General features: G+C 42.0%; 2 protein-coding genes and 1 long non-coding RNA gene across 8 annotated transcripts in view; 2 read left to right on the top strand and 1 right to left on the bottom strand.

Moving 5' to 3' along the window:
* The window catches only part of CLMP (CXADR like cell adhesion molecule), a 56,808-nt gene extending 46,855 nt beyond the window's left edge, over positions 1–9,953 (top strand). The window contains exons 6-7 of the mRNA XM_083481147.1: positions 2,002–2,143; positions 7,099–9,953. Of these exons, the coding sequence (XP_083337273.1) occupies positions 2,002–2,143; positions 7,099–7,393 (437 nt within the window). The 3' untranslated portion in view covers positions 7,394–9,953. The remainder of the gene's footprint in view (positions 1–2,001; positions 2,144–7,098) is intronic.
* Positions 1–13,617, bottom strand: part of LOC310696086 — a 33,116-nt gene extending 19,499 nt beyond the window's left edge. For 5 of the 6 annotated variants that reach the window (XR_014520398.1, XR_014520399.1, XR_014520400.1 and 2 more), the window contains exon 1: positions 12,695–13,298. This is a non-coding gene — a long non-coding RNA (uncharacterized lncRNA). Of the gene's footprint in view, positions 1–12,694; positions 13,299–13,542 lie in introns of those variants that run through there. The other variant, XR_014520397.1, reaches the window with a different exon arrangement.
* Positions 13,618–13,713: 96 nt separating this feature from the next.
* HSPA8 (heat shock protein family A (Hsp70) member 8) lies at positions 13,714–20,319 on the top strand. Its single transcript, XM_083481023.1, has 9 exons — positions 13,714–13,893; positions 15,665–15,874; positions 16,722–16,927; positions 17,018–17,170; positions 17,271–17,826; positions 18,138–18,340; positions 18,773–18,971; positions 19,203–19,435; positions 19,949–20,319. Exons 2-9 carry the CDS (start codon positions 15,670–15,672, stop codon positions 20,132–20,134), a joined length of 1,941 nt encoding a protein of 646 aa, XP_083337149.1. The 5' UTR covers positions 13,714–13,893; positions 15,665–15,669; the 3' UTR covers positions 20,135–20,319.
* Positions 20,320–23,402: the final 3,083 nt, after the last annotated feature.

Raw genomic sequence — 23,402 nt, 5'->3', positions numbered from 1 at the left:
CTCTCCACACAATAGCTGTCAGTTTACACAATGAAGCTTTGCTCCAAAGGCACAGTAACCAAGACCCTGCAGACAGCCATTGGGTCTAGAAGTTGCACCCCTCTTTCTCCTTTATCAATCTCAGGTGGCCTCTGCTCACCTCTGGCCAAGCATGAGGCTCTTAATCTCAGGTCTTGCATCTCAGGTCGGGCAAGAGATTCCTGCATTGCAGGAGGTTGGACTAGATAACTCTTATGGCCCCTTTCCAACTCTATAATTCTATGATTTAGGGATCCCTACAAACTAAGATATTTTTGGTAGCAGCTGCATCTCTAAGCAGCTTCTCTAGTTTTCATTAATGAGCTATGACTCTGAAGTAAAGGCCACACTTTTGAATTATCCATTAGCCTAATTTTATACTGAGCCTCAAATTTGACTGAAGAGGCAGAAATAATTTTTTATTTTCCTGTAGAGCAATAAAATATACTTATAACCAGAAGCTGAGTAAAAACTACATGGAAAGGGTTCACAGCGATGAATGAGTTTTGCTTTCCTGCTTAGGCACTTAATGATAGCAATACTGTGGGTCATGAAGTTTTCCAAGTTAGTTTAACCAGCGATTTGGGTTTTTGGAAAACTGTTTCCCCCATGACACGGGAATAAGGATAAGCCTCACATGGTTGGCAACAAGTCTTTGCCAACATACACACAAATCTAGGTGTGTGCAACCATGAGGAATAGATTTGCTTTTAAATAAATGGACAGGAGGAATAAGAAAGTCCTTACAACAATAAACAGTAACTGCTTTGTGTGGTGTGAAGGAGCTGTGCTCCCAAGACAGGTGTCACCACAGCAGCCTATCTAGAAAGAACTTGGGTGGAACTGGGCAGAGGCAAGGTCAGGGCTACTTAGGCATACCAGCAGAAGAACTGGATTAGTTCCACTGGTGCACTCCCACAGCCGCAACTACACCACCATGCTGCCAGCAGCCATCACCTATGAACAAGATGACCTCTCTCAACAGACTTTTCTTGTCCCATGACATGGTCTGGTGATGCATGATGCAGCCACCTTGCTCAAGATAAAGAGGTCTGAAACCTGCTCAATGACTGGATGGGAGACTGGAAACTACCCAAGCTCCTAGATGGAAGAAAGACAGGTTATAAATGTAATAACTACCCAATCAAGTAATAAATAGCTTAGAAAGTTCTACTGTGGTACAATGTGCTACTTAATAAATATTAACTGAACACTTTAAGCCTGTGCCCAGCAAGCATCATACATGGGTCACAATGCCAAAATAATGGCACACCAAGGTTAAAAGAATCTGTGAGCAACAACAGATTAGGCAACAAAAATATAAATAATATAAATAAACAGCAATAAAACATTTGGATACTATATTATACATTTCATAACATTTACTGTAACAAACATAAAATGTACATTATGGATACATTTAAAAATATTTGTAGACTAAATGAAAGTGTATCAGAGAGCATGTTTAAGGTGGAAACTTGAAGTCACTAAAAGGAATTTTTCAACCAGCCAGTCTTGTTATAGTTACTTTAAATTTATTAAATGTATCAATTGCTTCTCACAACAAAACCCCCCAAAGTGATTTACAACAAAAAATAACAGTAATACAAATACATAAAAATAATTAAAAACATTCACAGCACTTTGTGAAAGTGATCTGACTTAATTTTCACCTTTTTGAAGCAGAAGTAGACAGAGGCTTTATTTTTCCTAAAATAAATGTAAATATAAATAAAGGGACATTCAACAGAGAAGAGGTAAAAAGGGCTTAACCTGGACTACAGTGTTTATGCAGATCACTATAGCAATTTGAGTATGCTGTTACATATTTTTTCTTTCGGACACAGTATTAGAACTTCTTTAGGAACTCCTATACAAGAGGATTAAGTTGCATGGAAACTCACTGAAACAGACACAACATACTGTGGCAAAATGTTTTGTTCTTTGGCAAACGTAACACTGTATGCATTTATGAATCAACAGATGCACAAAATTTTGGCATAGTTGCTGGAGCAGTGTGTGGAGCAATGGGGGGCCCTGCCCTGGTTCTCTTGGCAGTGTGGCTGACAATCAAGAAAAAAGAGAAGAAGAAATATGAAGAAGAAGAGACCCCAAATGAAATCAAGTAATTACCTCTAAAGTATTTCTATTTACAACTCTCCAAGGACCAAATTAACACAACATTACCTTCCTGTGTCACAGAAGGTCTCAGAACTGGCAGAAGGGGGGAGGGGGAGATTATCACTCAGTGATAAGAGGTTTCTAATCGGATGGGGAACTATGTGTTGAGATTCCTCCGCTGCAGGGGGTGGACTAGATGACCCTCAGAACCCCTTCCAACTGTACAAGTCTATGATTCTAAGCACATGATTTACACGGGATCCCAGACTGAATCACTGGCACCCCAATTTAAAAGGCCCCCAAGTAACAGAGCTGGGAAAGATCTCTGCCAATACCTTGGAGAGCAGCTACAGGTAGCAAGAGAGAGTACTACACCAGCTGGATTAATGATCTGACAAAAGTGAATAGTTTTATGGTCCTTAAAACATTTACAAAAGTATTACAGGATAAGCCTTCCTGGACTAAAGTCTGCTTCAACATGAAATGTTATCCTCAGGGGGCAGGCATTATGTGGATGTAGTGAAAAAATGTAAACAACATCAAAATGAGATTGAAAAATAGTCTTTGACAACTCTGCTGAAGATTAAACAAAGGCAGAAAATGGCAGCTTTATATACATACAGGCAACTCCCAATTTACATGAGGGTTAAGTTCCAAAGGCGCCACACATTTAAGTGAAATTGCATATAGTTGAAACACCACTGAAAAGGCCTGCACACACCCCATTCCACGACTTTTTGGGTCACTTCTAGGTTAATTGAGAATCAGGTGTGCAGTCACGCACATATCGGACACACTTAAAATGGTTGCTGCCTGTATACCAGCCACTGTCTTTTGTTATCAGGCACAAGACATGTGGGCTGGGAAAAAGACTGGCTATCATATCACTCACCTGCCCAGTTTTTTATTTATGTCATTGCACAGATAAATTATATTACTGTCTATTAAAGTTTGTTCCTACCTATTTAAAAGGGAAATGCAGTATGAATCTAGCTGCATTACAATGTGCAAGCCTGGGGCAAGTGGAGTGAATAAATGAGTCAAGGCTGAAGTTTCAAGGTTAAATATGTGTTATTCTATTGTGGGAGACTTGTGTCTCTTCAGATGTTGCTGGATGACAACTCCCATCATCCATATTCATTGGCTGTGCCAGCTGGAACTGATGGTAACTGGAGTCTAATTAAACACCTGGAAGGCCACAGGTTTCCCACTCCTGCAGTAGGGAAAGCGTATGGACAACAATGCAGTTTAGTTTGAGATAATTGTGAACAAGTTAGTTACATGCTATTTCAAAAATATTCATTCTCATTAACCCATGGATGCTGAGATCCTTAACAAAAATACTGTGTACCTTGTGTTCCTTTGAAGAGGTATTAAATACTCATTTGTGTGTTACTTTAACTTGTCAGTGCTAATGAACATGGTGTAGACTAGAGGTTCTCAAACTTTCTATTCCTAAGGTTACTTGCGATGGCTGGAAATTACTGAGACTCACCAGTCACAAAACAGTAGTGCAGGGCAGTCAGCCACAAAATAGTGGCAGATGGAGGTGGAGTTTGGCATAATCAGCTGACAATTAAAATCATTGTCTATTGACATCTATTCCCTCTTCAGAAATAGCTAAATTCTTTGCCAAAGCATTTCCCTTGTGACAGACAGTTCCTTTTCATCGTTCCCCCCCCCCCCATTTAAATACAGACTCCACATACAGATGCTGGGTGACCTTGGGCTAGTCACACTTCTCTGAAGTCTCTCAGCCTCACTCACCTCCCAGAATGTTTGTTGTGAGGGAGAAAGGGAAAGGAGATTGTTAACCGATTTGAGACACCTTAGGGTAGTGATAGAGCAGGATATCAAATCCAAATTCTTCTTCTTCTCTTTATATATAGAGCTTTTATCTGCCATTTCCCAGAGCTGAATACCACGTTTATTCCATACAAGATTCACCCAGCTATATACTTATGCTTGTCAATTGAATTTGTAATAGTATTTTGTATATTTATTGTTTTAAGTGATCTTTTTAGATACTTTAGTTTGAAGCTGTATATTATTATTTAATAGGTGTAACAATGATTTCTGTCACTATTGTGAAGTACTAATTCACATGAATTCTTGAAAGAGCACATACTTTCAAGAACTGACAAATGACAACTTAGTGTACCGGTATGTAGCTCTCTCTATTCTAGCACATTACCCTTACCAGAACTTTCCTTAACTTTATTTGTGGGATGTTTAAAACAAGTCTGAACTACATGATTCAGCCTACACCCTTAGGAGAGAAAATGAAACAGTCATCCTTTAAGACTGCCCAGCCCTCATGACTCACAATATCCCATTTCATTTCTTTATAATCCAGCCATTAAGCTGCTATCTGTGCTCTTTCACAGATTTTTTTTTTAAAAAAAACCTCTGCATCTCTTCGATTGTATATTAGGGTTGGAATTTTGTAAGAGAAACCATTAGTACAGATTACCAGTATTTGCCTATGTGACACTTACCTGGACTTTTTCCTGTCCCTTGCTTTCAACCTTAGCATCTATGGAAACTTTCATTTCACTTCACTGCCCTTTTCTATACACAGGGCAACAAGAATGATGCAGGAAGAAACTGGAAGCCATGGGATACAATAGAAGTGCACAAGCTACCTTGAGTATTTTATATAGGACAGGAATATATACCAAAAATAACATTAATGATTGAGAGGGAGGAACGTCTCTCAAGATACAGGAAATAGTATAGTACAGTTCTACAGCTCTGGGTTTGGCTGTGGGGAAACCCAGGCTCAAATACCCATTCACCTATGAAGTTCACTTGGATGACCCCAGGCAACTCACACTTGCACAGCCTACCTAGTTACCGTACTTGGGAGATGAGATACAAATGTAAAAAACAAATTCAAGTTAACTGAATTGTATATCAGGAATGTAACACACACTAGATTTATATCCAACTTATGTACAGAGTGTCCTAAGTCCTGAAAGCACTCTGTGACCCACTTTCAAGCTGCAACAAGTAGTTCAGGTTCACCAGCTGACTCCACTATATTAATATGGGTTAGATCACACACAAAGGAATGACTTATTAACACAGTCTGCCTCAGCACTTTGCCCTAGAACTGCAACCTTGGTCAAGGGTGAAAAATTCTCAAAGGTTTTATTACCCTGAAACTTTAAACCATGTTTTAAAGCACTTCAGAAGATGCTTCAAACCAGAGACAAAATAATTCTACCCAATCACATTTTAATGCAATGCTACTCAAAGTGGTAAGGGACATGGGTGGCGCTCTGGGTTAAACCATAGAACCTAGGACTTGCCGATCAGAAGGTTGGCGGTTCGAATCCCCATGACGGGGTGAGCTCCCGTTGCTTGATCCCTGCTCCTGCCAACCTAGCAGTTCGAAAGCACATCAAAGTGCAAGTAGATAAATAGGTACCGCTCTAGCGGGAAGGTAAACGGCATTTCCGTGCGCTGTTCTGGTTCGCCAGAAGTGGCTTAGTCATGCTGGCCACATGACCCGGAAGCTGTACGCCGGCTCCCTCGGCCAATAAAGCAAGATGAGCACCGCAACCCCAGTCGGTCACGACTGGACCTAATGGTCAGGGGTCCCTTTACCTTTACTCAAAGTGGTGGTCCGTGGACATGTGCCAGTCCACGAGTCATCAGCTTCCACCATGGTCCAAGTTGGGTAGGATGTTCTAGAGACCAAATATGGTGTCAATTCTTGGCACACTGTGCGGGGCTGCCAATCCACCACATCAGATAACTTGAGAAGCAACTGTTTTAGCAGACTATGACAGAATGTGTTATTTTAGCAACAGCAGTCTAGAAGTGCAATTGTGTGTTTTTTCAATCGAATGTCAGGACAGGTTCATATTCCTGCACTGCAGGGGGTTGGACGAGATGGTACTCAGGGTGCCTTCCAACTCTACAATTCTATGATTAAGATAGGGAATACAAGCACATCATTAAGGAACCCCTAAACTTTTGGCTGCTAGAAGCAAATACTCAGGAGACTAGATTGTTCAGTTGTGTTGCTGCTCAACCTCATTTCAAACTTCCAGTGTTGGTCTTATTGGGAAATGACTATGGACTCAATTAATTACTGATCTGACTCAGTGTGGTAGTTCTTTTGGATTTGTTTTTTGGGCACGGCATGGCAGTTGTTGCACAATATAGGATTGACCCAATGCAGTAATGACACACCACAGCTGTGTGAAACACAAATGAGTTTTATTTAAGCGATCACAGCAGAAAAATTACAAAGGATTCCTGAAAGAACCTCTGGTTGGCTATTGTGAGAACAGGATACAGGACTAGATGGCTCATTTGCCTGATCCAGCAGGTTTTTTTATATTCTTAATTATCTTCACAGTGCATGGAGCCAGAAGTGACATGTATGTCATACCTGGCTGTATGAAGGCAGAATGTGTCCCCTCACACCAACACAATCAATAGTGTAAGGGGAGGGATTCAAGCCAGTCTTGCTGTGGTAATCCTTATACTGTATTTATACAAATTAATAGAATAGGTTTTGTAAAAGCCTTAGTTTAGAGTTTAGATTCATGTCACTTGTGTTACTTGCAGCATATCACTCCATATGAGCCTTTGGTTTCAGAGACTGCCCCCACCCACAATGCAATACACAATATTCCTGCTAACTAACGCCTGCAACTTTCCTATCAGTAGATAACTGGTCATTTTTTTAATCCTCTAGGATTTATATTTTGCATTTAAACCCTGAATTATTTAGAATGGTATTAGTATGATTTGGATAACATGGAAGTAAGCATTTTTATACTTTTCACGCATTGTGAATGATATACATATGTAATACAGGTGAAAAGATCAGCACTTAATTCGAAACCTTGTTGAACTTCTAAAGCATCCTAAAATTAATGAAATGACTATGTCTGGTCTTCATTATTTTCTACATTTAATCATACCGTCTCTTGATTACAGAGAAGACGCAGAGGCACCAAAAGCCCGATTAGTCAAGCCTGGCTCTTCCTCTTCTGGCTCCAGAAGTTCACATTCTGGATCCTCCTCAACAAGATCAACAGCAAACAGTGCCTCCCGAAGCCAGCAGACATTATCAACAGAGGCCACTCCTCATATTACTCCAACGCAACACAACCAGGTTGAGATAGATGGCAGGGAAACTGAGCCAAAGAAAATAAACCACACCAACTTTATGAAAACAGAAGCCACACCAACCATGATGCCTGCTCAGAGTCGGGTTTTCCAGTCAGTTTGATTATTCCGCATCTATTCAGGCTCCAGCTATGCCCATAACACACACACACACAAACCACCAGCACTATATTAGATTGTTTACCTTCCAAGGGAGCTCCCCCACCACACACACTCAACCACTACATAATAAAACTCATCACTCAGTATTCTCTGCTACAGGTAGCCTTGAAAAGTGAACTCATGCTGGTTTTTTTATTATTATTTTTAATGCTTTTTGTGATTAACTCTTAAAGGAAGAAAAGGGAACACTGAAGTGGCAGGTGTCAAATGCTGGAGTCTTGAACCATTTTTTAAAAAATAAAAAAGAGACACAAAAAATCCCAATAGATCTCTGAAGTGGAAATTTATTTGGTAGTTTTCATGAAATGTATACAAGAAGCAATACTGAAGTGTGTCGGGGGGACGATGGACAGTGTACTTCTCTTCTCTGTACTGGAAATAACACCATCCATTTTTAGGATGGATATTGCCAAAGTTACTATGTTGTTGCTTTTAAAAAGGCCAGAATAAAATGGAAAGTGTGATGAGTAAAACTTCTAATTAATGGTTTGGGAATCTTGTTGTAAATATATTTGTGAAAGAAACACTCAAAATTTAAAGGAAAAAGCCAATGAAAGTTTGTTTACACAATGCGACCAGAACTGTAGAAGTCCATAGCTGATTTTAAGAATTCCTCAAATTTTCCAAAGTACAAAAACACTTCCATTAATACTATTTGTTACTGAAAATATAAATTTATAACTAAGCTAATTTAAAATGTTCATACTGCAGCTGATTGTTTTAAAGCCTAAATTCTGACATTTTATCACATTCAGAGTGGAACCACTAGCCTGACATAGTACAAGAATGATTCCCAAATGGTTGCTTAGAAAGTACCAGTGGATCATGTACTGTATTGGCAATTCATTAACGTTAGATACAACACAAGGGGTTTCAATAAAGGTTTCTCAAAGGAAATCAGTGGTGAATTTTCTTCCTAAGAGAGAAAGGCCTTTACTTGGAGAGTCTCTGTAACAAAATGTTTGGAAATATTTGAAGCATGTTCCAGTATGATTAAAATCAGGTATCTAGGAATACTAATGGTTCTATCCAATTAGTCCTACTCAGAGTAGACCCACTGAAAATAATGGACATGAATTATTTAGGTCAATTCACTTCAATGGGTCTACTGTAAGTATAGCTAGCTGGATGCAACCCTAACAGTACCCCACGTTTATTCAGAATTCTACTGTGCTGAAGAACGTATTCCTAATGTTCATAGAGTAGTACTTTAAGTTTATTATCCCCAACTAAGGAACCTACTTTCCCCTTCTTCAAAATAAGCCTAATACAGTGCCAATGACTCCTGTTTGCAGGTTATACTGAATTCATATTATGCACATCCTTAACATGAATAAATTAAAATATAAGTTTTATGGACCACTGAACAGTTTTATCACTGCACTGATCTGAATCACCATAGAGAAGATTGCAAGGTGGTCAACTGTTTATGATTGATTGTAAACTTCATTTTTCAAACTTTTAACTAGGAAGCTATTTAGATCACTTTACTCAGGATCTGACCCAAGTACAGAAATGGATTAATGGTCTGTATCACAAAAAAGAGGACACTGAAACAGTGATATGTGGCAGATTTTTTTCAACACTTTGTTTTCCCTCTGGAAATTTTTCCACTCAGGAAGCTCAGTAGTAACAATGAGTGGACTGCAAATAAAATACTAGGCAATGCTAACTGCAAATAAAATACTAGGCAAGTTTGGCAATTTCAAAGTTTTTAGTTTTGTTTACTAAATACAAGTAAAATAAACATGCTAAAATCAGCTCACTCTCTAGAGCACCAAATTATTTTCCACTACAAACTTGAATTCCCACCCCAATTTAAATTATCCCATACAAATTACTCTAATTTACAAAGGAAAATCTACATCATTGTATTCAAATTGGCTAAGTTGTAAATATATGTTACGTGTGTACTTTGAGCCTTCACATGCTGTTAAATTTCCAAACCAACACCTGCCATTTCTTTAAAGGTGAAGTACAAACTATGGATTCTACTAGTTTAGCACATCGTCAGTGGCATTATAGGTTAAAATTAACCCAAGTGAATTACACAGGTATTAAGGGAGATAAGATCTAAATAAAGGTGGAATATATTCTTTCAGATCATCAAATATTTCATATTTAAAGAGAATGTTAAGTGCAATGGCTTTTGAAGTAGACATGGTACTAAACACTATTTCATAAGGGAAATCACGCTCATGTTATGAGAAACCAAACTTTATTTTGTAAAATATTCTATTTAAAGTATTTACTGTTATTCTGTATACCAATTGCTACTTAGTGTGGGTGCATAAATCTTCTCTAGTTTTGTTTTAATTCTTAATTGGTAAACTGAGATTACGTCTACCTGCTATTATTGGTGTACTTGTGCTCAGAATGAGCAACACAAAATGAAACAAACATTTATTATAGATTCCTTTGAATCAACAATTTAGTAAGGTTGTTTTGTTGTTGTTTTTAAATAAAAGAGGCTGCAGTATAAATGCTGTAGTTCAACCAAACCTGGAAAAGTGTCACAATTTTGTTATTTAACTAACTTTATGGTCCAATTAATTATTTCAAACTGCATCAAGGAGAGGGAAAAGGAGAGGAACTTCCTCTTACCTACTAAGTGTTTAGAGGAAAGAGATTAGAGAAGCGGATAGTAGTAGGCTTCCATATCCTGGCTAGCAGGAAATCTAGGACTTGGGAGTCTACACTATACATAAACAATGAAGGGTCTGATGGCTTTCTTGTGACCTATGTTTTTTTGCTGATGCCACTTTACAAAATGCAGTGGGACCTAATGGTCATGAGATGCAAGCCTGCCACATTTCTATGTAAACAGAGTAAGCTATTCATACTTGCTGTTACTTGTACGGTGCTAATTAGGCTAAATTGTATTAGAGCATCAATAGGCCTTATTTCAGAAAAAACATAAATTCCAAGAAATCCTACAACAAAATGGAAATTTCAAGCTTTTGTATACACATATAACTAGAATGCCCTATGGATTATATAACCAATGAACATACAATTCCACTGGGGGGAATCATTCTAGCAACATATCCCAAAAGACCATATTTGAAGATATAAATAGATCCGATCCACAGTAGTTTAGTCACCCTTCAGAACCAACAACCGTAGCAAGCACATTTTGACATAAGATGATAGGGACAAAGCTTCCCTCTGACAATCTCAGATTCATCAGTATCAGGATTAGAGGTGGGAGAAATTTCTTCAACTTCCAAGAGCCTACTTGAAAAAGAAAACTTTTAACAGACTAATACAAGGACATACTAATTTTGCCCCAAACCAAAGAGATTCTTAATTAGGTAACAATTGGGGGAAAGAGAAATTTGTGTAGGAATAAGTGCCCCAAAATATTGAGATTGATAGGGAAATAAACTGCACACAAGTTTCAGTTTTCACCCAAAAGGTAGGCAGTGGAATTTCCACATCAATAGGCAGAGGATGGCAAAAAAAGGATTTCCTTTCATGTGAGGAATTAATTGGAGCCAGAATTAACCATGGTTTACAATGGCCCAATTCACATGCCACTGTAAACCACAGTTAAAATAAATTCTGGTTTTAATATGAACAAAACTAGATTACTAGAGGAGGAAATTATGGGCCTGGGTCTGAATTAAATCAGACCACTTTTTGTTTCCTGGCAGCATAGCAGGAATGGGGAAGGAAAAGCACTAGCACAATGCACACTCAAATTTAATCCATAAGTTTATTTTAACAACCATTTAAAGGGGCATGCAAACCAGGTCAATGCAATCAAAAATACATTTACTCAACAGCATCCTACTAAATTTAATGGGTTTTACTCCCCAGTAAGCATGCTTCAATCTGCCAGCAATCTTATGCATATTACTAAAAAACAAATTCCACTGTGAAATGGGACTTTCTACACGGGGGACATAGGACACTGCTGCCTTAAACCATGTCAAGACTATAAATCCATCTAACTCATTATTTACACTGTGGCAGCAACAGTTTCAGACAATATTTCCTAAAACTTTCTGAAAATGCCAGGGATTGAACCCAGGACTATTTGCATGAAAAGCATGTGCTCTACCACTGAGCTTCAGCCCTTCCCCTTGCACATTAGGCCTACACCTTTAATCCCAGAACCAAGCATTCCTTCTCAGAACTAAACCATCAAAAAACGTGAATAATTCATTTGCTTCCTTTTGTACAACTGTCTGCTGGTCACCAGACATCTAAATTAGAAGACCTTCCAAAGCCTGAAATACATAACTCTGTGGCAGAATGAAACCAACCACCGTCCATCTCAGCATCACAAGTTGTTGAGGAGAGATGTGGAGCTAACTGCAAACAAGGCTTACAGGGGCTCAGCTAATCCGTTACCTGATTTTAGTACCCGGGCAGTTTTAAATTATACGAACCCCTTTAAGAGGGAAAAACAATAAAGGGGGGGGATCAGAAACAAGACCTTTATTAGGCCAACAAAAATGGAACACAACAGGAAGCAAACTTTCAACTTCTCCATTACTCTCCAACGGGCTGTGTGGTAACTAGGAGGGGGGCGGAAGAGACGGGGGGGGGGGGGAGGAACAGCTTGGGGTTGTTGTTGTTTGGTAAACCCTTTGGAGGGTTGTTGTTGAACCATCAACAGGTACGTAAATCATACAAAATACAGTAATGAAATCTAACAGCCACAAAGTCTGCAATGATCTCAATAAATCCCCCTCTGAACTCTGCACCTTCCAGGTGGGATTCAGAGCAGACCCCTTCCTCCACCCCCACCCCGAACTGCCTTTGATTCCCACTTCAACCACCAGGCAGGTTGGTTGGTTTCTCTGCCTTGTACCCAGTGAAGATTTTATTCACACAAACACCCTGCCCTTCCAGATAGTGGTTCTTCACTCACCCTTTCTTCCCTGGCTGGACAGGGGTAGGCAGATACCATTTTGTGGTTCCCCTTAGGTACCAAATTTTTTTGGGCCAGCCCTGGCCTTTCCCCATGGCGCTTATGCAGCTTTCAGGTTATGACAGGGGTGTGTGCAACATGCCCTTGAGCATGTGCAGAATTCTGTAAGGCAATTCCCTCGCACAGGAGGTCGGCAAAGGGAGAAAGGTTAAGGGTACCGGCTTCAGAATACCTTTCAGAAACTCTCTCATTTCACAACCAGTGTGGCATAGTTGATAAAAAGGGTCACGACTAGGACCTGGGAGCTCACAGGATGTGACCTTGGAAAGAAGCCAGTTACTGCCTCTAGGCCTAACCTACCTCACAGGGTTGCTGCGGAGATTAAATGAGGGGAAGAACCACGTGCTCCATCTTGGAGGAAAAGGTGGGATATAAATGCAATAAATGAAAATGGGGGGGGGAGCCACAATAATCCTAAGTGTGTTGAGTCGATTTACTTTCTCTCGAGATAGTTCGGCATTGTCCGCCCCTTGGCGCCCGAGCATTAAACGCCCGTCCCCAACTAAACCCGGCCTTGGCCATCAGCCAGCGCCCTGCGGCAAACGGGCCTCGCTAATCCGCCATTTTATGCCAAACTCTCTCCTTCACTTCCAAAAATGCGGCTGCTCTCGGCCCGCCCACTGCCTTCCCGCTCTGAGGTAACCAGCGACCCGATTGGCCAGTTTCTCACCCCTTCCTCCCGTACGCCCATCTCATTTGTCACTCCCCACGCCCGTCCGAATCTTCACTTTGCACGCAACCCGGCTCCCCTTCCCCCTCCCCGTCTCATTTCTCCGCCCAATCCCTCCCGTGGAATATTATATAAATATTGAGGGAGGGGGGGCGACCCGATTCTGCGAGGGACTGGCTCCACCTCAGAACACAAAAGACAGAAAAAGAACAGGCCCTATCTACGCCTAACACCTCTCCGTTACAGATAGGCAGCCGTGTTGGTCTGCCATAGTCAAAATAAAAAAAATTCCTTCCAGTAGCACCTTAAAGACCAACTAAGTTAGTTCTTGGTATGAGCTTTCGTGTGCATGCACACTTCTTCAGATACTTCTAACAGCTCTCCGGTTATGCGAATAAAGGCGGCCGGGGGAGAAATTTCATTGGCCCAGGGCCACGTCGTGGAGCTCGAACATTTTCTCTCCCTCCCACCCACATACACTGTCTTGCCGCGCGGGGAGCGATGAAAGTTCTAGAACCAGAATAAGGAAAGAGAGCGAGAAAGCCGGCCGGCACCCGTTGAATCACCCGTTTCGCCCGCCCCCTTCGCTTTCCTTTGTTGCGTCACATACGCCTCACGCAATGCGTCTACGGCCATTGGCTGAAGTGGGCGGGGAAGGCGGGCGACCGACGCGGCGGGATTGGCCCGTCGGCCGGAAAGAGGCGTGGCCCTTCTGGAAGGTTCTTCAGTAGTATATAATGACTTGTGGCTGGGCCGAGAAAGCCGCTTTTTCTCCAGAGCTACGCGAAGCAGCTATTCGTTTCCTGGTTTTTGAAGGAAACCGAAGCAGGTAATTTCTTTGAAGGGGGGGGCAGTAATGCAGAGTGGGTGCCTATATATGCCCTAATTGCATCTGAATAATTGATTTCTTTTCCTTCTGTGGTTGGGGTGGAGGAAAGTAGAGAATTTGCTAAATGAAAAAAAGCCGTGTCGCTCCTTCATTTCGCAGGCTTCCCATTCCTTTTGTTCCATTTCCTTTCAGCTCTATTTCTCTATTTCTCTTCGCCCTCACTTTCTCTAGCGTAGGGTCTCTGCCTGAGTCGGGGGGGGGGGGAAGGGGGGTGACAATGGCGTCTGAAACGGTGTTCCTTTAGGGAAACCGATAAAAGGAAGTAAATGTAAGGCGAGGCTCGGCGAAACGCTTCGCACCAAAGAAAAGGAGGAAACGAGCGCGGGGGGGGGTGGATAATGGTATGGATCGCCTTTGGAAAAACCAGGCTAAATCTGCTAAGGCGATTAAAGTACACGTGGGCGGGCCGCCCTCCTTTAATAAAGCAGCTGCATTGGCCTTTTCTTTGAACGGGGGAGTGAAAAGGAAGAAGGCAGACTCCATTCTGCTACCCATATGTTCAGTCTATGCCCCGTTAAACCTGGCTATAGGATTGCCCGTTGATTTAATGCGGGAAAATTAGGTGGGGGCAACCCCGGTTATAAACGGGAACAACCTTTCTCTTTCTCTCCCCCCCCCACGTTTATGTATCGTGTGCCGCTAATCCAGTTTTACTTGGATGGGGGCAGATTAACGAAATCGGCGGGGGCGTCTTAATTCTTAGGATACGGAGCGCAGGCGCTAAGGCTTAGAAAATGGGGGCGGTCGTTTATGACCTTGAAATATCGAGGCGAGGAAATGAGCCGCAGATGGCACGGGGGGGCAGGATTGCTGCCTCCCTCGACCTTAGATCACTGGAGTCTTGCTTTAAAAGCAGAAGTTCTTAAGTAACTGCTGGCGAAAGGTCCAGTTCCTTTTTAGGGTGGTGTGGAGGAATCTCGTCTGTCGTCTCCCTTCGTTAGTGGTGCAGAAAGCTTACCTAATCGCCCTTCTTTCCTTCCTCCTCTCCCCCTCCCCGCCACGTGCTCAGCAGCGCCCTCGGCCGGTTCCGGCCGGCATCTTTGCACGTGGTCTGGTATCGCTCCTCCCATCCAGCGAGGCCTCGTGTTCCAAATGCAGGCTGCGGAGGGAGGGGGGTAAGAGGAGGTTCCCAGAATCCATCGCGAAGCCCCGCCTCCTTCCCGCGCGGGTGGAACGCTCTTGGGGCATGCCGGGAAAAGTAATTCAATCCTTCCGGTGCCCCTCGTGGCTGGAACGTCGGCGCTTCCGCCTCGGCCATGTGGTGGCTTCTCCAAAGTCGCTGCACCGCCTTCAATCCCCATTCTATTGGCGTTAGAACAGAAGGGTTTCCGAGGGTTCAGATTTGCGGGTCCGAGAGCCTCGTGGAATATGAAAATTGAATGCATACAAGCATCCATAGTTTTACATCTGGGCAGTGGGGTTCTAAGCAAGAGGCCTAGTCCTGCACAAGTAATGCTTTGATTTCAAGGCAAGGAAAAATTCCAGATTGTTTCAGAGAGTTAATCTAGTTAGTTTTATGGGCAAATGGGGATTTAAGTGTATGGTCCTCCTGGGCATTTCTGAAACTTAACTAGGCTGGCTCTAGGATAAATGTTTTACTAAATGGTTCTTAATGCGGATCGGCTGACAGTTTTTGCTTCGAATATGTTGCTTCTAATGCCTAAACATTACGGGCATGAATTGTTGATATCTAAATGTACTTTGTTCACAGCTACAATGTCTAAGGGACCATCTGTTGGAATTGATCTTGGCACCACCTATTCCTGCGTGGGTGTCTTCCAACATGGCAAGGTGGAAATCATTGCCAATGACCAGGGTAACAGGACCACGCCCAGCTATGTTGCCTTCACTGACACAGAGAGGCTTATTGGTGATGCTGCAAAGAACCAGGTGGCAATGAACCCCACCAACACTGTCTTCGGTAAGGATAACATTAAGACTCCCTGGAAGCATTTGTCTTGCACAATGGCCATTTAGATTAAGGCTTGCTTAAGGTGTTTTGTCATGCAACTATGCTGTAATAACACAATTGGGTAATAACAAAGTATTCTAGTAGCAGGGCACATATAATTAACTTTTCCATTTCAAAAGCCAGCAGGGTTGAAGTTTCTCAACACCACTCTTGAGTTATATTTAAAACCACTTCCTTAAGGGATTCACTTCCCTGACCTTACCACATGCCCCATACGAATAGCTGCATTAGTGGCAAGAATACCAGAGAGCTGTGGAGAAGGCTTAGTATATCCGCCTGGAGTTTTGGTAGTTTCTCCACCCCTGGGAAGATTTGGTGTTTTATTGAGTTGTATAACCCTTTGTATGTGCTCTCTTCAAATTGGAAATAAGCCTTGTGGCACCTCAAAGGCCAGCAAGTTTTGTTGCAGCATCAGCTTTTATGGATCTGCTTAACTTAATTCTTAGTGGGCAGAGATAAGTACATGTACTTATATATATGGGGATATAAACTGTTCCTTTAGTAGAATGTATAATTTTACAACACAAATGTACACTTTATTTTGTATACATATTGTGTACAAATTCAGTTACCAATAAATTCAGCCTTTTTTCCTTTAAGCTGCAGCATTTTCTGCTCGGTGCACGTATTCTTCTTTGAAAGTTGATATAATTAAATCTGAAATACCCTTTTTTGCTACATTCAATCTAAAATAGCTACTTTTCTGAAAACTAGAAAGGGCAGTGTGCCAATATTAAAATGACACAGGAAGTCACCAGTGAAGCATTACTAACAAGTGACTAAAATCTCTTTATAGATGCAAAGCGTCTGATCGGCCGTAGATTTGATGATGCTGTTGTCCAGTCTGATATGAAGCACTGGCCTTTCACTGTGGTGAATGATGCTGGCAGACCAAAAGTCCAAGTGGATTACAAAGGAGAAGCAAAAAGCTTTTATCCAGAGGAAATTTCTTCCATGGTGCTAACTAAGATGAAGGAAATTGCAGAGGCGTACTTGGGAAAGGTGAGGCTTTAAAATGACAGCATTGTGATTGCAAATTGTATGCTGTATTGTTTCCATACTTTAACACATGTTTCTTTTTACCTTTTGCAGACTGTTACAAATGCTGTCGTCACAGTCCCAGCTTACTTTAATGACTCCCAACGCCAGGCTACAAAAGATGCTGGAACCATTGCAGGTCTCAATGTGCTCCGGATCATCAATGAGCCAACTGCAGCTGCTATTGCTTATGGCTTGGACAAAAAAGTGAGTAGTAAAAGGCATCCCAGTCCATGGTGAGGAATATCTGAGTATTGCTAATTTGTCTTCATTTCCACTAATGTGTACCTTTTATCATGTATCCTAGGTCGGTGCTGAGAGAAACGTGTTGATCTTTGACCTTGGTGGTGGCACCTTTGATGTCTCGATCCTCACCATTGAGGATGGCATCTTTGAAGTAAAGTCAACTGCAGGTGACACCCACTTGGGCGGGGAAGACTTTGACAACAGAATGGTCAACCATTTCATTGCTGAATTCAAGCGCAAACACAAGAAGGACATCAGTGAAAACAAGCGAGCTGTTCGAAGGCTCCGCACTGCCTGTGAGCGTGCGAAGCGTACTCTCTCCTCCAGCACTCAGGCCAGTATTGAGATAGATTCCCTGTATGAGGGTATTGACTTCTACACCTCAATTACCAGAGCTCGCTTTGAGGAGCTGAATGCTGACTTGTTCCGTGGCACACTTGACCCTGTGGAGAAAGCCTTGCGGGATGCCAAGCTAGATAAATCTCAGGTGCATGATATTGTACTTGTTGGTGGCTCCACTCGCATCCCCAAGATCCAGAAACTCCTTCAGGATTTCTTCAATGGCAAGGAACTGAACAAGAGCATCAACCCTGATGAAGCTGTGGCTTATGGTGCAGGTCAGTACTAAGATGTAGTAATAGCCTGAAAGCTTATCAGCAATGCGTTCCTTGCAGTTACACCAAAATTTGGGCAATATACCTATAGATTAAGCATGTGTTTACACGCAAGCCTAGAATCCAGATTCCTTCCTATAAACTTGATTTCTTGCATTGATGACTGGTTCCAAATCCATTCGCGGTTTCCACCAGAAGCTGATAATGATGGTCCAAACCTTCCTTGGATGTCTGAGCGAGTAGAATTATTTGAGTAGTAAAGGGGGATAGTGTGTACTTTTGTTTATGCATAACCTCTTTTTTCCACTTTACAGCTGTTCAAGCTGCAATCTTGTCTGGGGACAAGTCTGAAAACGTGCAAGACCTGCTGTTGCTGGATGTCACTCCTCTGTCGCTGGGTATTGAAACAGCTGGTGGTGTCATGACGGTCTTGATTAAAAGAAACACCACAATCCCCACAAAACAGACTCAGACCTTCACCACATACTCTGATAACCAGCCAGGTGTGCTGATTCAGGTATGGTAAAAATGTTCCATGGGAGTTTAGCTAAAAATACTGCCATTTAATCTAGGACTACCCATATGGTGCCCTCCAGATGTGCTGATATTCTGGCTAACCTGGCATTTAACAGTGTTGGTTTTAGTTTATGGGAGTATCAACGTCTGGAGGACATCACATGAATTATTTACTCTGCTATGTAAGGATAGCAAGCTGGTGTCTGGTTGCAATGATGAAAGAGATTCCAAAACCATTCGTAGTTTCCACTAGAGGTTGAAAGACCTATGTTGGCTCAAAGTACCTTCCTTGGATGTCTGAGCGACCAACTTACTCATAGCTGCTTAGTTTCCTATTAAAGAAAATTTATTTTAAAATGCATTCTAACCCTATAAATATAGCCTTTGCACTTGTAAAAGAGGCTGACTATAGACACTTCCTATTCTTTTGTAGGTTTACGAGGGCGAGAGAGCAATGACAAAAGACAATAACTTGCTGGGCAAGTTTGAATTAACTGGCATCCCTCCAGCTCCAAGGGGTGTACCTCAAATTGAAGTAACATTTGACATTGATGCCAATGGTATCCTCAATGTGTCGGCCGTGGATAAGAGCACTGGCAAAGAGAACAAGATCACAATAACAAATGACAAAGGTAAGTTGCTGATATGCGAAGAAGCTTATGAAATGGAAGTAGGTAACTCAGTATAGATTAGCCAAAACTAATTGACCTAATGTTCAGGTTTCAGGTGAGAATAAGGTGGTAATCCAGATGCCAGGGGCCCTTTACCTTTTTTTAAAAAAACAAACAACACCACCAACTATGCAGCAAATAGTGGTTTGACTGGCAAAACATAAAACTTAAAAAATATTTTATTCTTCAAAGGCCGCCTCAGTAAGGAAGACATCGAACGCATGGTCCAGGAAGCTGAGAAATACAAGGCTGAAGATGAAAAGCAGCGCGACAAGGTGTCATCCAAGAACTCCCTAGAATCCTATGCTTTCAATATGAAAGCTACTGTGGAAGATGAGAAACTTCAAGGCAAAATTAGTGATGAAGACAAGCAGAAGATCATGGACAAGTGTAATGAGATCATCAACTGGCTGGATAAAAACCAGGTTTGTAGCTCCACCCCAACCTAGATATCTAAAGGAAGTACACTTCAAATAGTACTGGCAGAAAGCATTTAAGCACTTTGCTTGTCCACAAAGCTGTTCTGTATGGAAGAAAGCAGTCTACACTTTAAAAAGCTAGCAAGTGCCTAGAGGGGCACTACAAATCTTTAAACAGTGGGTCTGTCCTTGACGCTAAAAAAAAGGTGGAGTAGTAGCCAGTGGTTCGCAATGATGAAAGAGTTTCCAAAACCATTCGTAGTTTCCACCAGAGGTTGAAAGACCTATGTTGGCTCCAAGTACCTTCCTTGGATGTCTGAGCGACCACTTGGTAATATATCTGTTGGGTGGTGCAATCCCCAATTGCCCGGTAAAGACGCTTTATGCATCATACAAAACTAGGCAAAAGTTCACTTAGAATGGCTTGTATAAATCTTAAGATGCAGTTCAGGAGTGCTAGTGTTTACAGGTTTACAGAGGAACAACTAACACGGATGCTTTCTTCCTGTATATTTTTAGACTGCTGAGAAGGAAGAATTTGAGCACCAACAGAAGGAGCTGGAAAAAGTTTGCAATCCCATCATAACCAAGCTGTACCAGAGTGCAGGTGGGATGCCCGGAGGCATGCCTGGTGGCTTCCCTGGTGGTGGAGCACCCCCCTCTGGAGGAGCATCTTCTGGACCAACCATTGAGGAGGTGGATTAAAGCTCTAGAGAGGACATTTCTGTGGACCACCTTCAGAACTGAAGGACTCAAATTACAAAGGGCATTCTTGATACTTTGAACATGTGCACAGGGAGGGGAAGGCAAACACTGCACTTTACCAGTACTGTATAAAAGTAGAAATGCAATTTGAGTCCCAATAAACTTATTTAATTGGCAACATGAAAGATTTACTTGTGGTGCTTCCTTAGTAGGCAGACTCATTGTGATGCCAGGAGCAAGGCATCAGCATTCACATTTAGCTACTTTACATTAATCTTCCTGGTGCTGTTTCCAGATTTCTACTACACAGCATCCTTGTTATAAGGTCGTATTTGTATGCCTGGAAGAATGCCAAATTATTCCACAGCAAGCGTGGATCTGAAGCTGGAACTTTTACAATTCAAGGCTATTCACTGCTTTTGCATAGCTCCTATATTAGCAGGATTGTCCTCTTACCACCTTTTGACAAGGGAGGAGGGGAGACTTTGCGTAAAACCCTGAAAGCTCCCACAAATGGGTTATTATAGCCTCCCCAGGTTTGTAATACTGTGGGGGGTTTAAACACTTCTAGAGCATCCTACCCATTATTAATCCACTCAGCTGGGAGGCGGCATAGGATTGCTACACAACAGTACACATGGAGCTTTTGTACATTTAGCATACAGTATGTTTCTAACGCTACTAAATGAGATCCACAGCAGTGGGGAATTGAGCACTAAATTACAATGTATCAAGTGACATCTTTTGTGATGTATCTTCAGTACTTTGGTGGATAGCAACCTAATACTTAACATGCTTCAAAACACACATGAAACACATTGCCAGAGAGGGCTAAATACTGTATTAACTAGCCAGAACCTTAAAACCAGCAATCCCACCCGAATGCAAATTTGCTTTCTAAAATGTTTTGTATGCATCTGTTTCCTTCCCAAGGTTTAATGGGGGAAAAGAGAAACTACAGCCCACAATAAGGGAGAGTATTTGAACCTAGATGAAGCCATAGAAGGGCAGCCCCCTAAAAATCAGTCCTCCATATTTATTTTAGAGAAGTGACAATGAAGCACCATACAAAATGGAAGTTGCAAGGGTTTCATGAGATTGAAAGGTCTGTTTTTGGATACATTCAAAAGGAAGTTATACTCAGATTCTACAAGTATTCTAGTATGGTTCCCCCCCACCGAATACACAGTGCTAGTTGTTCAGTTAATCAGCCACCCATATGTTTACACACTGGAGCCAGATCTGGTTGGTGAAGTACCCCTCTGTTTTTTGTAGGGGGAGATAGAACAGCAAAGGAAGGTCTTTGCACTCTAGTAGAGCGTATTAATGAATTTAAGTTTGCTGTATCCAATTCTCTATTGTGACTAACACCAAAGTTTCTGAGTATATGGTTAGGATTAATGTAGATCCCACTGAACTCAGTAGGGCCTACTCCCAAGTGGCTTTAGGATAGCAGTCTTTGGCTTTGATCAGGGCAGCCTCTTGCCCCCATATAAGTCCTGTTTTCCTTAATATCCATGTTGATAAAGGTGCTGCTATGACCAGTAAAGCAGCTGCTTTAAACAGTCTAAATCTGTTAATTTACCTCTGAATTGTCAGCACCGGCTAGCAGTGTTGCTCCAGGGTTTCAGACAAAAGCTCTTCCTATCTAATTGAAACAGAACCTCATACATTCTGCATGGAAGCATGTCCTCTCCCACTGAGCTATGACCCACTTCCCTAGAGGAAGCTGGTGTTAGTTTTGGGGGAGGGATTCAGAATTTGCAGTTGTGTCATGTCTTCAAATATATGAGTGCCGGTGTTGTCTACTGGTTAGAGCAGTGTTTCCCAAACTTTGTCTCCAGCTGCTGTTGGACCACAACTCCCATCATCCCTAGCTAGCAGAACCGGCAGTCAGGGATGATGGGAATTGTAGTCCAAAAACAACTGGAGATCCAAGTTTGGGAAACCCTGGGTTAGTGTGTCATACTAGTATCTGGGGCACCAGTGTTCTAATCTCCACTTGGCCATGAAGCTCACTTAGTGACCTTGGACCAGCCACTACAGGGCTGTTGCAGGGATTAAATGAGGATGGGGGAGCTCTGAGAAAAGGGTGGGATATAAGTGTAATAAATACAAGACTAATAAAGCTTTTGAACTCCCAAAATTATTTAAGCCAGGATACATACCATATCACATGCATAGCTGCTGTATAGATGCCCCATTTAATTGCTTGATCGCCCAGTGAGCTCCCAGAATTTGTGACCTGAAGTAGCATGCCTGGTTTTAGGACTTTTTTGAGGCCGTATAGTTAAAAGCCAAAATTCTTGTTCTGTCCACCAGATGTCAGCAGTCACTAATTTATAAAAGCTGTGTGTTGAGGATTTGGAGTTCGGCTACTTGGGGATGTGGAGCTCAGCTAGCTTTGTTTTTTGGTTCCAGTTGCAGATAGGTAGCCGTGTTGGTCTGCCATAGTCAAAATAAAAAAAATCCTTCCAGTAGCACCTTAAAGACCAACTAAGTTAGTTCTTGGTATGAGCTTTCGTGTGCATGCACACTTCTTCAGAAGCGTATCTGAAGAAGTGTGCATGCACACGAAAGCTCATACCAAGAACTAACTTAGTTGGTCTTTAAGGTGCTACTGGAAGGATTTTTTTTATTTTGTTTTTTGGTGTTACTGGATGAGTTCGAATGTCAAGAGAGGATGGCAGACAGTCACACAGCAGTTGCACTTCAGAGCATGAATTTTTCTCATCACTTGCATATTCGGGTGAGGTGCTCCAATCAATGCATCCCTAGTTGGCAGGAGCATCCCAAATCAAGACACCTGCACAGATTCTAAGAGGAGACGTTATAAAAGGGTGACTGCAATTGCCTCAGCGATGAAAGGTCAACAAGGAAATTTTAGCATATTTGGAAGTGGGGCATGAAGCTCACTGGGTGATCCTGGGCCAATCAGTGCCTTTCAGCCTAACCTACCTCACAGGGGTGTTGCAGGAGATTAAATGAGGGAAACTACGTACACCACTTTGAGCTCCTTGGAGAAAAAGATGGAATATATCTACAATAAATAAACAGAATATATATATATATTTCCCCCTCCCAAGCTCATGGGATTTGAACCTTCGTCCCTCCCAGGTCCAAGTCTGGCACTATAACCAGTACACTACCCTGCCTTTGCTGCTGCATGAAGTGTGGAAAGGCCTGGTGCAGTACATACGCCCTCCACCAGAACCAGCTGATTATCTCCCTCCCCAGCTTTCTCTGAGAGAGGCTGTCTTTATATCAT

Source organism: Podarcis liolepis, assembly GCF_965112155.1.
Source record: "Podarcis liolepis genome assembly, chromosome: 16".
Classification (NCBI taxonomy): Eukaryota; Metazoa; Chordata; class Lepidosauria; order Squamata; family Lacertidae; genus Podarcis; species Podarcis liolepis.
This window is presented reverse-complemented; position numbering and strand designations above follow the sequence as displayed.